General features: G+C 41.6%; 2 protein-coding genes across 2 annotated transcripts; one reads left to right on the plus strand and one right to left on the minus strand.

Moving 5' to 3' along the window:
- Positions 1–226: 226 nt before the first annotated feature.
- glulb (glutamate-ammonia ligase (glutamine synthase) b) lies at positions 227–3395 on the minus strand. Its single transcript, XM_083672536.1, has 7 exons — positions 3300–3395; positions 2538–2723; positions 2110–2271; positions 1854–2000; positions 1635–1762; positions 1304–1503; positions 227–1210 (listed from the first exon to the last, which is right to left on the minus strand). Exons 2-7 carry the CDS (start codon positions 2701–2703, stop codon positions 895–897), a joined length of 1119 nt encoding a protein of 372 aa, XP_083528662.1. The 5' UTR covers positions 2704–2723; positions 3300–3395; the 3' UTR covers positions 227–894.
- An 823-nt stretch (positions 3396–4218) lies between these two features.
- On the plus strand, positions 4219–15061 carry rgsl1 (regulator of G protein signaling like 1; the record flags this gene model as incomplete). The annotated part of the gene is made up of 23 exons (XM_083671593.1): positions 4219–4255; positions 4514–4593; positions 4673–4747; positions 6117–6246; positions 6728–6829; positions 7049–7210; positions 7359–8407; positions 8646–8708; positions 8904–9132; positions 9287–9394; positions 9628–9733; positions 9823–10013; positions 10225–10342; positions 10551–10638; positions 10787–10916; positions 11085–11244; positions 11473–11611; positions 11781–11905; positions 12102–12247; positions 12338–12415; positions 12892–12921; positions 14527–14534; positions 14957–15061. The coding sequence occupies 23 exons, from the start codon at positions 4219–4221 to the stop codon at positions 15059–15061; spliced, it is 3459 nt and encodes a 1152-aa protein (XP_083527719.1).
- Between the last annotated feature and the right edge of the window lie 273 nt (positions 15062–15334).

Below are 15334 nucleotides of genomic sequence, written 5' to 3' on the forward strand. Positions count from 1 at the left end.
AAGGTTGTGCTCCTTGTTATGACTGGTCAAAATTCAGAGGCTCAGGTCAGCTCATAGTTTTGAGCTCAGCTCTCAGAGCGTTTGTTAGATTCCAACAAAGGATTGCTTGTGAGAAATGTCTGTATAGTTTCAGGCAACTCTCAAATCTTGGGCTAGGAGTAGCTCCTCTCAGTTCTGCCTCTTCAATCTACCTCAACAAAACACACAATTTGAGCAGAAGTCATGGTAAAAATATTAGTTTTAATGATACAAAAGAGGAAACAGGTTTAGCCACTTGCATTATAACAAAGTCAAGTGCCATAGCTGGCCTATAACAGTAGGTACAAATCCTTAATCAGATACATTTGTCTACCATTAGTAGAAGTTGTATCCACACATGTATAAAAAACACACAAATGCATCTTTGATCCTTTGGGTTGGTGTACCACAGGCACACATGAACCAAACAGCACAAATCAAGAAGGACCACACCATTGGTGCATTCAAAATCTACAGTATCTTGGTTAGAAAATGTTAAACACATTAGTCCATATACATGAAATCAACTTGAAAAAGAAGCTTAGGGATTAAACATTACTCCTCTGTGACAAATCTCTGAATAAATGTTCATTGTAACAATTTAAAAATATATTTTGGCAGTGATCAAGTTAGAGGTAGGGGGCCATACAACCCAACGATTTAAAGACTGTCACTCTAGATTGAAAGACTGTCAAGCATCATCCCATTCATCTCAAGTAAAATCTACAAAAAAAAACTTGAAAAATCAATCTACACATGGTCAGGCTGTATAGGATTAAAAAAAAAGCCACAGACAATACAGTACTGGAAATGACACTTCTGCCTTTTTGAGGTTTATGCTTTAAGGGAGAGGAGGATTCAGTCCAAGTGAAAAGTTCATTTGTATTCTGTAGGTTCATCTCCCTCTTCGCTAAGCAAACATGTGCGTATCATGGCCTCTGTGACGGCGTAAGGGTCACAGTTGGCCGATGGGCGGCGGTCCTCAAAATAACCCTTCTTATCCTGGCCCACTGAACGGGGGATACGGATGCTAGCACCACGATTAGCCACACCGGCCGAGAACTCATGGATGTTAGATGTCTCATGATGACCAGTCAAGCGCCTGGCATTGTCCAGCCCCCCTTTGGGGTCATAGGCCCGGATGTGGTAGTGGTGCCTCTTTCCCAGCTTCTCAATAGACTCCTCAATGGCTCTGTGTACATAGAGGAAGAGGTTAATTCACTGCTTGAGAGACTAATTAACACTGAACCAGTTCAAGGCTTTCACAGCAAACATGCATGCCTACCTCAATCCACCATCTTCTCGCATCTCCTTGGTGCTGAAGTTAGTATGGCAGCCAGCACCATTCCAGTTCCCAGGGATAGGCTTGGGGTCAAACGAGGCCACCACACCAAAGTCTTCACAGACTCTGTGCAGGATGAAGCGAGCTGCCCACAAGTGGTCCCCCATGTTGATACCTTCACAAGGCCCCACCTGGAACTCCCACTGAAAGGCAAACAATACAGATGTGAGACTTTAAAGAGATGCTAGTTTCTCTACATTCTAACACTAGAAGGACATCAATAATGATAAGTAGATCAATGGAGCAGTTGCATCATTTACAAAGCAGTTCATACCTGAGCTGGCATGACTTCAGCGTTGGTACCACAGATCTGAACCCCAGCAAAAAGACAGGCTCTGTAGTGGGCCTCCACGACATCTCTTCCATAGGCCTTATCTGCTCCCACTCCACAATAATAAGGCCCTAACAAAAAGCAACAGAAAATGTTTTAGGAAAATATAGTCAAATGTAATGTCTGGCATTGGTTGACATAAAGCAGCATCAACAAACTCACCCTGGGGCCCAGGGAAGCCATTAGAGGGCCACCCAAAGGGGTGCCCATCTGTGCCCAAGATGGTGTACTCCTGTTCCATGCCAAACCAGGGGTGCTGAATATCTACCATGTCCATGATCTTCTTACAGCTACGGCGGAGGTTGGTTTCTGATGGGTGACAATAACAGTGCCATTCAAAACACTTAAATTACACTGATCCAATGTGGGACTAGATTCAACACTCAATGCTGACATCAAGTTGCTGCTGCTTGCTCACCTGTAGGCTTGCGGTTGTATTTAAGCACTTCACACAAAACCAGCTTGTTGGGGTCTTTCCTGAAGGGGTCCCTGAACATGGCTGCAGGAATCAAGTACATGTCACTGTTGGAACCCTCTGACTGGTAAGTACTGGAGCCATCGAAGTTCCACTCAGGGAGATCTGCAGGAGAGATGGGGAACCATGAAATAAAATGAACTCAGCAATTCAACTACTTCATAGGCACAGGGCTTTATTAATGTTAGGATTACCGACATTTAGAATGAAAATAATGCATCATGGCTAGATTGAGAGAACGTATTTGTTGCAGTGTTACACCTGACAATGTGTAAAGGGTGTGATTCATATGGAGTGTTTCTGTTAAACTGTGCATTTTAGCAATTCAGTAATTGTAAACAAACATACAATTTATCAGACTCAGATCTTACCATCAATTGTCTTGGGTTCAGAATCCAAAGTTCTGGTCTTGCAGCGTAGTCCCTCTCCTGTTCCATCAACCCAGATGTACATGGCTTGGACCTTCTCTCCTTGAGTGAGTTCCATGTACTGATGTTTGACATCTTTACTCAAGCTAGCACTTGATGAGGTGGCCATATTGACAAAGCCTCTAAATCCTGGAAAAAAACAAATGACTTTAGAGTTCATCCATTATGTTCTATATAACATAATATTTGAGATAATCTATTACGTGGTGCGCGCTCAAATCTTTATCTAAATTGTTTACTTGGACTCAAAACAGGATGCGCGTGTACAGTCACAGTTCCAATCCAATAACACCAAGTTAGTTAACTGCACTTACACTTCATGCAGCATACGATACCATTTAAGGTTTCTAACAATGAAAAAACTAACACAAATAATTGGTGTGATACATTGTGTACATGAGAGCATGTTGTTGACGCTGTATGCGTGGTCATGGTTCCAATGTTACTAGAGACTGTTTATTTTGGAAGAATGGAAAAGTACACTATTTTTGCTGTTTTCGTTTGTCATTATGATTTAATTAGCCACTGCGCACTGTCATAACCACATTTCAAGACCAGGCACCATGCGCAAAAAAATACACAAAACACATACATAATATAAAGACCACAATACACCCCAAGCAACAAAGGAAAGGCAGAACAATAACATAATTAACAAACTATGAAAAAGCAACTGTATCCTTTAAATGGTAAATCAAGAATTACCTAATGTCAGTCCAGATTTACGATCAGAAGACTGGTGCAGGCTCCAGCAATGTTGCTTTATAATTCCAAGTGTTCGTCTTTCATTCTCTTCCTTAAATTCTGACAAACGCTCATATAAGGGATCGATGCCTCCGCATCTGATTGGCTAGAGAGAAACGTGATCTACTCATGCTCAGGTGATGGAAAGCTCATGGGTTGAATTCATTGGGTGGACTAAAAATCGAGGAGTTTCATCAAGCAAGCCTGAGTGGCCAGGATCCTCAATTCTGAAGGCATCCTACAGCCCCCTTGTTTGCTCAATGTAGGCTATAGTCATTGATTAACAAATTACTAAATACAATTTAATTTGAAAAGAAACACTGTGGGTTTACACAAAGACTGTTCACATCACATCAAGGTCCACAACATCTGACTGTTATGAGTAGTGCCCAAGAAAAAAAGTCCAACGCGCCCCCTTGTGACAACCAAATAGGTTTGTTCCCAGAAAGTACAACAATTTGTTATAAACGCGAATGAAGGGGTTTGCATGAAGCCTAGGTGTTTTTTTTTTAATGTATTTATTTTTTTACTTGTCAACAAGTAAAAAAAGCCTACAAAATGCAAGTAGGCGTACGGTTTGGGCCCACAGAGTGTAAAAAATGTTGTGATTAATGTAATAGACCCGCGGCTACTCCCGCAGCGAGTACCTCATACGGGCTCCTGTCAACGTGCAAATATTGGACACTAGGCCAAACGCCGGCTAAATCACAAAGCAAAACATATTTCTGAAATGTGTGCTACCACTCGCGTCCAGAATGTTTGCTTATAGATTATTACGACATTGGCGCTGTTGTACGTCATTTGTAGGATTGGCTACATATGGCTACGGTCTATGGAAAACACGAGTAAAGGCGTTAAACAATATTCAGAAGGGCCGATAATGAAAATTATGAACAACGTATCAGCAGTAGCACATGGTAGGGCATTCCCCCAACCTGATAGACCTACCATCTGATGCAGGCCGTTGATGTAGGCCTAGCCTTTCAGTAGACCACGCCTAAGTCTAATTCAGGTTACACAAAATGACCAACATTCCAATTAGTAGTTTTTCAGTTTAGTGTAGCCTACTGCTGAGATAGATGAGTACACGTTTAGACAAACAATTGCATATATAAAACAACTTTATGGTTCTGTTCCTACAACTGATGAAGGTCAAATTTATACATTTTTCTTAGTTGAAAAACAGGACGGACTGTCTGATCTCCTGAAAGATGAGGTTTTCGTGGATTTCTTCAACACGTTTCTGAATCTGCCGGTGAGCACAGTGATGACCTCTTTACCCTTTCACATTCCAGTAGATAGTGTTTGTTATCTCTTCACTGTTTTTGATCTAGGTTTTTGGACAGACTGCACTCTACTTTTTGTCCGACAACAAATGGTTAACATGTCCTGAGATACCTCACTGTCAGGTAGATGAAAACCCAACAGATGAGGCCCTCGTGTGGTTTATTGTTAAACAGCACTCACTAGCAAAATATAGTGCCTGTCTTAAGTAATGGGACAATGAAGCATTTTTTTTCTTTTGCCTCTGTACTACAAAGGTTTGGATTTGAAATGAAACAATTATTATGAGGTTAAAGTAGGGTTAGGGTTTTTATTTGATGGCATTCATGTACATATTGGTTTCACAATTTAGAAATGACAACACTTTTTAAACGAAGTCCCCCTATTTCCGGGCACCAAAAGTAATGGGCCAAGGAAGACTACAGTGGATGGCCAAAGAATGCTCATCATAATTAGGAAAAAACCCAATACAATTGTCCCACAGATCAGGAACACTCTCCAGGAGGTAGGCGTGAATGTGTCAGAGACTACCATCCGCAGACTACATCACTAGCCAAACTACAGAAGCTTCACTGCAAGGTGCAAACCACTAGTTATCCTCAAAAAGGATAGGTTACAGTTTGCTTAAAAGTACCAAATAAGTTTAATGGAAAAAAGGTATTGTTTTATAAGACAAATATTATTGTGTACCAGAGTGATTGCAAGTTCAGGAAGAAAAAAGGATCTGCCCAAGATTACATCATACCACCTCATCTGTGAAACATGGTGGAGTGGGTGTTATGGTTTGGGCATGTATAGCTGCCATTAGAACTAGCTAACTTGTCTTAAATGATGATGTAACTCCTGTGACAAGAAACATCTTGTCTTCTCTAGTACAAGCCTCCAAATTAATTGGATGGCGCTTCATCATACAGTAAGACAATTACCAAAACATACTGCCATAGCAACTAGGGAGTTTTTCAGGGCCAAAAAGTGGAAAGTTCTTTGCTGGCCAAGTCAGTCTTCTGATTTAAATCCAATTGAACATGCATTTCATTTCCTGATGATAAGATTTTAGGCAGAAAGACCTAAAAACAATCAACTGAAGATGGCTACAGTACAGGCCTGGCAGAGCATCACCAGAGATACTTAGTGTCTGGTATGGTGAATGGGTCGCAGACTTCTGGCAGTTATTGCATGCGAAGGACTGTTGACCACATTAATACTAATAATACTGTCAACCATACTAAACATGAGTGCTTAATTTGGACATTATATGAATCTGTCTCATTACTTTTGGTGCCCTGAAATAGGGGCACTATGCATACATCTTGACATTAACCTCACAGTAATTGTTTGATTTCAGAGCCAAAAGAAGAAAAAATGCTGTTCCATTACCTATGCAGGGCACTGTATAGGCCTAATTCTGTAGAATTCAGTCAAGGTATTATACATTTTCTATTTGAGTTGCGACCTAACACTAGATATTTGTTGCATCTACTTTTGAAACAACAGCAGGTTAACAATAGTGGGTTTCTAAGGTTTTTGACTGCACATCGCTTCACCTTATTCAAGGAAGCAGAGTTGTTCAATGTCTACACCCTCTGTAAAGAGCTCCTTACATTTTCAAACTATCACTCTAAAGGTAAGTTTATTTAATTTATTATTTTGGATGGGAGTCCCATTGAGACTAAGGTCTATTTTACAAGGGAGCCCTGCATACACACAATTTACAGTCATACATCATACAAAATTGCAACATTATTAAACACAATCAGGAAAAACAATTACATTTTGTTAATGAACTATATCAGTATGACTAATACTGTTACAGTTTTCTCTATCATGTCATGTCTGATACCCTTGCTGGAAGGACCTGTGCTAACTGAAAAAGGAAAAACATCAATATTAACCTACTGAAATGTGATTTGTCTGCATCACCTAATTTGGGCCTCCAAGTTACCTTATCCTATTTACATTTTTTTAAATGGGCAGTTTTGTCTTTTTTTTATTTTTATTGTGGTTCTCAGATGTAGAGTGGTTTATGTAACGCACTGCCTGCTTGACAGATTTATAGTATAAGGTCACGTGAATTGCTGCCATTGATTTGAGAGCCTTGTCGGCAGATGTGCTGAAATGGACGACAGCAGACCAGTGGTTGCTAAGGAGGTGCATTGGTTGCGTAAGAGGAATGAAGCGATTCAGCACTTTTATAAAAGGCTCTCATGGTAGGTGTCTGGTGACTATGTGTGTTTGTTCTCACAGAGGACTTAATACCCCATAGTTACAATCACTGACCGATGGTAAGTAGAAGTCATATGTGTCATATTTGAGGTGGCATTATGATCAAACCTAAACTATATCCGGTTTATCATTCAATCCGACGTTCAGGGACCTTTTTTGGGATCTACTGCTTGTTTGGTCATTACATGCTTCTGGGTGTGAAGGGGAGGAGCTGGTTGGGTTCTGTGTGAGAGTGATTGGGTTGCTGCAGATGGATGCTGAGGATGCTTCTAAGAGACACAAGTACCTGGCCCAGCTGACTGTGATCAGAGTCATCCACCTGAGAGAGGACTCCAGCGTCATGGTTTCCTGTCACATTCCCCAAGGTAGGAGAGTACCAGGCACCACCTGGCTGACACGCTTCAATTGCCCTCTTTGACCTTCGTACTTTGGTTGCTGTGCTGTTAACTTGAATACATTTTTAATTCATTGTTTCATTTGATCCCCTTTGTCTGTACCCCTGTGTCCTGTTAGATGCACTGGTTAACATCCTATCCAGTAACCAACCTGACAGTGCCAGGAAGCAGATATTGGGGCAGATGTACACCAAAGCATTGCATCGGCTGCAGCACTACTGGCTGCCTCAGTTTCTTCGATGCTGCAAGGCCTCTCTCTGGAGTGTAGCAGAGTGCAGCCACATCGTTCAGCAATACAGCGCCATTGCATCAAATGCTGCTGCTTTGGATATACCTGCACCTTTGGACACAGACCTGGTCCAAGGGAAAGAGGAAAAAGCTCCCAGGAGTGCCACAGTGTCCTACTGTTCCAAACACACCAAGAGGCTGCTGTGGATGGCCCCTCAGACACCCCAGGGCACAGCCATGAAAGCTTGGGAGGCTGACAACAAACATGGACTCAGCTATTGCCAGTGGCTTCCACTTGGGGACAGAGCCCACCAGAAGGGTTGCACTAATGTTGTGCACAGTCAAATAGAATGCCAGGATGTCCCAACTGAACTAGAGCTCCACATGCCTGATGCAAAATTCAAAATGTTGCACAGCAAACTAACCAAAGAAGTTGACCTGCCTTCCCACGAAATTGGCAGCCTTCTCCAGGACATCCAGTCTCTCCAACTGGAGGAGGTTCAGGTGAAGGAAATGGATGTTCCACACACCTGTCTGGAGACTCCTGCCTGCTACCTCCCGTCTTCGCTAACAGTCCCACCTCCACCTCCAGAAGTCCACTGCTACAGGCATATTCAGCCTGCCTTGTCTGCTGACAGCTTGGCCGGTGGACCCTTTCATGCCTTCCTGAGGGCCAGGGGACTGACCACACAGCTGCACCAGCTTGCCCTGTGGCAGGAGCTGGAGCTCTTCCTCAGGCTGATTCTAAGACCCCAGGGAGACAACTCCTTCCACACTCAGAGGCAGGCAGTGAGCAGGAGGATCACTCAGACCTTCCTGGGAGAAACCCCAGAGAAGCATGTCCCCCTGGATGAGGTTACCAGCAGTCACCTCTGTAAACTCTTACCCTCTGGAGCAGTCATCCCGTGGATATACAGGGCCAGGCTTGAGATCTGTAAGGTAAGTCTATATGGCAGCCAAATGGTTAGGCTACATTTGAATATTTGAAATATATGAAAATATATTATTTACAATGATTATTGAAAGATGAAGGAAATAACTCTCCATGTTATAGTAATTTCATGTAGTGTACTGTACCTACTGAAGTGATAATAACATATTTGTAATAACATATTTGTAATAACATATTTGTGCTTTGCTTGCATGTATGATAATCCAAATGTCTTGATTTTTAAAGGCACTGTGTGTGTCATATGATTCCTTTTTGGAGGAGGAGGACAAACATTTCTGCTCCTATGTGGTAACTGTATAACTGTAGTATGTATAGCTGTCTTAGATGAATTAATGTTCAGTAGAACAGTAGTACAAAGTGGTAAACAACATTTATGGATGTTAGTGAGTAAATATGGCTCAACCCATCCAAAAATAATGAATTTTAAGAGTAGATATGCTTCTCACCTCCAAAGTCTAAAGGTTATTTATGTTCCTCTCATAGTTTGACCATCAGGAGAGTGAGGATGTGAACTGTGGGCAGACACTGACATCTAGTGGTCATAATACACCAGAGCAGCAGATACGACGTATGAAGGAAGCTTTGGCTCTATGTCAGGCCTGCTGTAGCCATGGCAACGACACAGATCATCCCTCTGAGGAGAACTGGGCCCTGATGGCACTGGAGGATGTGAGGAGGGGAGGGTCTGTCCACCTGCACTACAGAAAGACTAGTAAGAACAAAATCAAGGGCTACATTTAGGTTGGAGTGACGAAGAGCAATGCAGTTTTTACTAGAACTGTTAAGCTCCAGTTTCATAATTCAATGCTTTACAAACTTTGTATGATGTGAAAAGCAAAGTGTACGTCTCATCATGTTTTCTGCAGATCCTCTTGATCTGCCTTTTAAGTTGCTGGCGTTAAGGTACCCAAAGTTGGCAGCAGAGAAGCTCAGTCAGAACTACCTGCTCTATTGTAAAAGGAAGCCCTTCTCAGGTACATCCCATGACTCACATCAGAATATAAGACTTCCTTCTAGGTGTTGCTGTATTATGCACCCCCGTTAACAAAAGCTAACGTGCAATAATGTTTGAGCATGCAGCTACAGATATAGTAGACACATTGATAATCATATCTGCCTCTGAAGGTTGTTTAGTTATTGATTTGATATTAGGGTATGTTTTTCCTGTGTGCACAAAATAAATCATTCTGTTTAATTACATTCAAAGAAGAGGCATCCTTGAAGCCAATATCCGCTGGTGCCTTGCTGAAGAAATGTCCAATTTTATTGAAGAAGGACAACAGCTTTGTTCGAAGGCCATCTATGAGGCCAAGGTACTGTTGGGTCACCCCTTAGATAATCATATGTTCTATTTATTTGGTTCAGAGTTTATCTAGCATTAACCCTAACCCTTTTGTTGCAGGTCATTTGCAGATGTGTTTAGGAGCCCAGTGAGTTTGGACTACTTCAAACGCTTCCTGCGATCCAACTATGCCCATGGAGCTCTGATCTACATCCAGGAAGTGGAGAAGCTGCGAGCTATCGATCGGCCAAAACCCCTAAAGACCAAAATCCTCGCCATTGTGGAGAAGTTCTTTCAGCGGGATGACCCCAGTACAGTCTCTAATGCTCTTAATATTTACCCCATTGTATTTGATATTCACTCTTGATATTCATACCTCTTATTTTTCTCAATCTGAAGTAGAGTGCTGGTTTACTGGTAGGTAATGCTAGCTGCAGAGACTGTTTTCTCTGCATCACAGTCCTGATCATAGCCCTGTATTTGCTGGAGTGAAAAGACTAATATGACCAGCTCCCTCCACAGTGGATTACCTACAGTGCAACGCTGACATCATCTCCCAGGTGCCACTAATGAGACCTGTCACCTGTGAAGTTCTGTTCACCATCCAAGACCTGGTCACCAAGTCTCTGGAAGGCACATGGTATATTGCATGTTAGAGAGCCAGAGCACCTCAATGCTCTGTTCCTGGTTCAGTGTCAGTGCTATCTACCCTCACCTGAAGCATTACTTGGTAGAAAACAACTTGATCTGAGATAGGTTAACCAGTCTTGGGATTTAGCTTTGTGGACATGTGTAATGATTGAAACTGGATAGGACAGTAGGTTAATTGTGTGTTTGGATGGCTACAGGTTTAAAGAGTACCAGGACACCTTCCCACCATGTCTTGCTGTAGCCTCAGACTCCTGCATCAGAGGGGTCATACTGAAGAACAAACTGGTCAGATAAATGCTCTTCTCTGCTGTCAATGCAATTGTGCAATGATTACCCTCCTTTGCAATGTTATCTAAAACTGGATTTACTTCTGTCTCTCTTACAATTTCTCCACAACTCTTTCTCTTTCATCACTCTTTATCCACGTTTTAAGAAAAATGTTTGGAGTGTGTTCAGCCGATTCATCAACAGTGTCTGTAAGTTTCGCAATGCTATGAAGGACCCCCACACAAGGAGCGAGTTTGAGCAGTACCTGAGACAGAGCTATCTCCACTTCTCAGAGGGTAAGCAGCCCTCTCTTTACCCTGGCCAGCAGAGGTCAAACAGCAGCATACTCTTGTCTTATTACTTAACCCACTTAAACCCATTTAAAACTTTGACTTGAAAATGTATGTTACTATCAGTTCACTTTTTTGAAGAATGAATGTGACCGAGGTGATCTTCCTTCCTAGCATGCGTCATTACCCCAACCAATCAGCTGCCATCAGACTCGCCTGCCCCCCCTAAGGAAGAGGGTGATGCCTCCCATGTGAAAAAAAGAGTTGTTAACAACAAAGTAATCATAGTAGAGTTCTTGATGAATGATCTGTCCTTCTACCTGGAGAGTGAGAGGTACGATTGTAACATTGCACAATGTCACAAATTGTCTTTATGTTTTCACTTTTTTTTTTACATTCACTTTCGAGTAGTATTCAAAGGAGTCCATCAATTGCTGTATTTATTGATAATTCCCACTTCCCACATTGGATCTTTAAATGTTTCAGTTCTGTCTGTGCTGCTGAAAGCGTCCTTATGTGCCCTTGTATTTTGATGTTCCTGTAAGCTGTTGTTGTGTTGCAGGTTCAGGAACCTTGCGGATGCGGGCACAGCGATGGCATCAGCAGGGATGTACGGGGAGAACGACCATGCCATGCTACACCAGAAGGCAGACATGATGATCAAGCTGTTCCTCAAGTCGGAGATCTCTCCCAAACTCAGGGTATGACAGCATAGTTGGGATGTCAGTCTCTTGATATTTATGCTTTACTGTATGTTATACTCTTATTGGTGTATTGTGTATAATCATATCTATGGTTAATATCATGTGGTAACAACAACAACAACAACAACAACAACACCAACTGTGTGTTCCTGTGGTGTGTTTGTAGATAAACATTTCTGACACTCAGAGGGACCTCATCCTACAGTTGTTCTACACAGGGAAAGTGGACCGTGGACTGTTCTACCCAGCCATTATGGCCATTTTCCCCAACCTTGTCTTCTGCTGGAAAAAGTGACAAATACCTTTTATTGTTATTCATAATTTGTCAATTAGTTGTTTGCATAGATATATTTAGTGGAACGCTCTTAACTACAGTATGACATCAAAAGGTTCCCATAATCCAAACTGACCTTGCCACCTCCGTCTGCAATATTCCATTAATTGAGTCGATTCTGCTAGTTTATAATGATGACTCACCCTGCCTTAGGTTTTGCTGTCAGAAGGTGATGAAGAACCTGTACGGAGACAAGAGCACCAAGAAGAAGGAGGTCTCCTCCACCCCAGACTACATGGACCCACTGCACATAGACAATGACTGGTACCGCAAGGTCAAGACCACCACTTCCATCACAGGTGAGCTCACCCCCATCTCAGTTTGGGTAAACAATAACCAGAGAGGTTTGTTGTGGTTGTTTATATGAAATATGTGATATGGATCCACAGAGGACCACACCACTCTGAGGTTTACGGTCCACCATGGTCTCAAGCTAATCTTGCCTCAGATCAGACTGGATCTGAAAGGTAAATTATCACTGGTCCCCTAGACCAGCTCTCATGGCATCTTTACACTGACCTAATAACTATAACATCCACTTAAAGTGCTCCAATATGAATTGCTCTTTTTATCCAATTGTTCTGTTTTAGGTAACAAAATCACTGTAATTTCATCTTGGCAAAATCTCTGTTACTGTATCATCCTGTTGGTTTGTGAGATCCATTGTACATATTTCCAGGGATTACAGACAATGATATGGCAACCAAAGTTGCCAGCCGTCAAAGATCTGTTTCATCCTTCAGCATGTCTGAGTATGTGTTTCTATGTTGACAAGACCAAAAGTCAGATGGAAAAAATATCACCTCACACAATATCAGCATTTTTGAGACGCTAAATATTTGGTATATGTAAATATTATGTATTGTAATATATTTGTATATGTTTTGCTGTGTGTTGTTTGGGGGGTGTTTGATTATGTGCTGTATGTCCTCTGTATTTCTAGCTCCCTTAGCCTGGAGGCACAGAGACAGAGGTGAGTCCTACAGTATCTCCACTATGTTTCAGCCACGGCACATACACAAGGGGGCACCTTATCCCCACCCAACTCTCCGACACTATACAGTGATTTATGAGGGCAGAGAAGATACTAAATAAGATTAGTGAGAACCAAAGACTTCCAATGCACACATTCATTCAGCTCTTTTCATGTTGTTCCAGTTTTATTTTTTATTATTTATATTACATTTTTATTGGATAGAGATAGTGAAGACAGACAGGAAATGAAGGAGGAGAGGATATGTCAGCAGGGCATGGGCCGGATTCCAACCCACGCTGACATGGGCATATGTGTGCACTGTAGGCCATGGTGCTAGACCACTGGACCACCCAAAGCCACTCCAGTTTTATTTCTACGTATTCAGCACAACACTATAACTTAGCATTGGCTTGTTAAACTGATTTCTGTAAGTCTCGGCTGTAGAAGTTACACACCTTTGTTATGATTGTAGTTCTCAGCTACCACATCCAGAGGGCAGCATAACCCCAGATGGATCCTCACTGTCTCTGATAAGCGAGGAAGACTAGGGCAGCAAGTAGTTGAATAAATACCATTCATTTGCTCATGCACCAGATGTTTTCACGTATTTTTTCAAATGCAGAATCATAAAAATAGAGATTTTTGTTGATTTGGTTGACCCCATTTTCACAAATTGGTTGGTAGTCATCTTTGTTACACATTTTTCACAAGCATTAAAGCAAAACGAGTTATCTCTAATCCTTGTAAGATCATAAGTATTGTTTGAAGACAGATATAATGGGCCAGTAAATGGTTTCTCTCAGTCTCCTTGGCGGTCCTTTTAGAATGCTAAATATTTTGGGGCGCTGAAAGCCATTTAGTAGGGCACATAAATGAGAGCTAGTCTCGGGGCTGGTCATTTCCTCCCTCAAACAAAATGGTAATTGGCTAATTTCTGCTCTAACATGTGCTATAAAAGCCCTACCATCCCCATTAATTATGCCTCAATGAAAAGGCTTGCTTTGCACAATAAAAACGGTGTCAAATTAGTATGCAGAACAATGCTTAACATGTCAGAAAATTAATCTACATAGCAGTTTGAATTAAAAGTTTTCAAACATGGAAAAACTAGGACAGGTCAGCTGAGAATCGTATTGTATGTGGTGGTCTTTCTCATTGTAAATTGGCCCTTTGTTACCACAGTAGAAAAGCAATTAAAAAGGGGATTTGAGCATGTTCCTATTCTGTAAAAAAATGTCAGCGTTACTTTTTAAAGAAAAAAAAAACCCCTCATGCCCACTCTGTTTAAATCATAGCACTGTTTAATTTATATTCTGCCTTGGAATTAATTAAACTCTGAAAAGAGAAAATGTTCAGATGGGGACTCTAACAGAGACGCTGCGCTAATTCTAGGCGACGGAAATCCTGTTTCTCTGCGTTATTGTCACAGAGAAGATGAGTATATCTGATACCTTGTCAGTGTTATTAAAAATGACGGTTTGCGCAGTGTGAATCTGAAGGCTGCCTTCGGCCCTGTTTTTATTATGTATTGTGAAGTTAGTCTTTTCATATTACACTTTCAAGCGGCACTGTCATTGTTCAGTTTTTGTGTTCCCTGCCCAGAATATGAGGTAACAATATTGTTGAAATGTGGACTTATTTCTAAGACTATGTATATGGACAAATTGATTACTGATAGTTGAGTGTGTGTTGTATATAAAAGACTATAATTACTACTATGCACAATTACCACATTACTGTGCAACAACATATTAATGTGATGCTGTTACTACAGTGTTACTACAGTGTTACTACATAGGTATACGATGAATTTAATGTGAAATGTTACTTGATGTTGGCATACAATAGGCACATGAATAATGACAGAGAGTGTTCAGGAATTGTCATGCTTCATGTTAATTATCATAATAATCTATGCAAATGGTAGCCTTGATAAAACAGACATGTTCAGAATTTGTTTACAGTATGGAGATCTGTATGAGGATCTCACCACTTCTGAGTGTTTAATGTGAAGGCTCTTGTCTGAGTGTAGTCTAGTCGGTCATGCAACCCCCACCTCTTCTCAGTTAAATGTCAGCAGTCTGAAGTCATGGTGAGAGTCACCCCAGAGGCAGTGGACAACGGCTCATTTCCCTAAAACACACTCTTTTAATTAAACAAACGGGTATGAAAAAAGGAGAGGAAAAGAAAGAAGGGGGACGGTGGCAGAATTCCCGTGCGAGGAGGAGTTCATTAATATGTAGGGACCCTGCGGGTTTCCAGACCTTATTTTCTGCTGTTCCTCTCTCCCTACCAGTAACCAGGCTACTGTGGCCATGTAGAATGAGGCTACACAGCAGCAGGGGCTGCTGGTACCTGGCTGTCCTAGTCTGTTTGATGCTTTTAATGGTAGTGACGCCTCTGAAACAAG

This window comes from Argentina silus, assembly GCF_951799395.1.
Source record: "Argentina silus genome assembly, chromosome: 6".
Classification (NCBI taxonomy): Eukaryota; Metazoa; Chordata; class Actinopteri; order Argentiniformes; family Argentinidae; genus Argentina; species Argentina silus.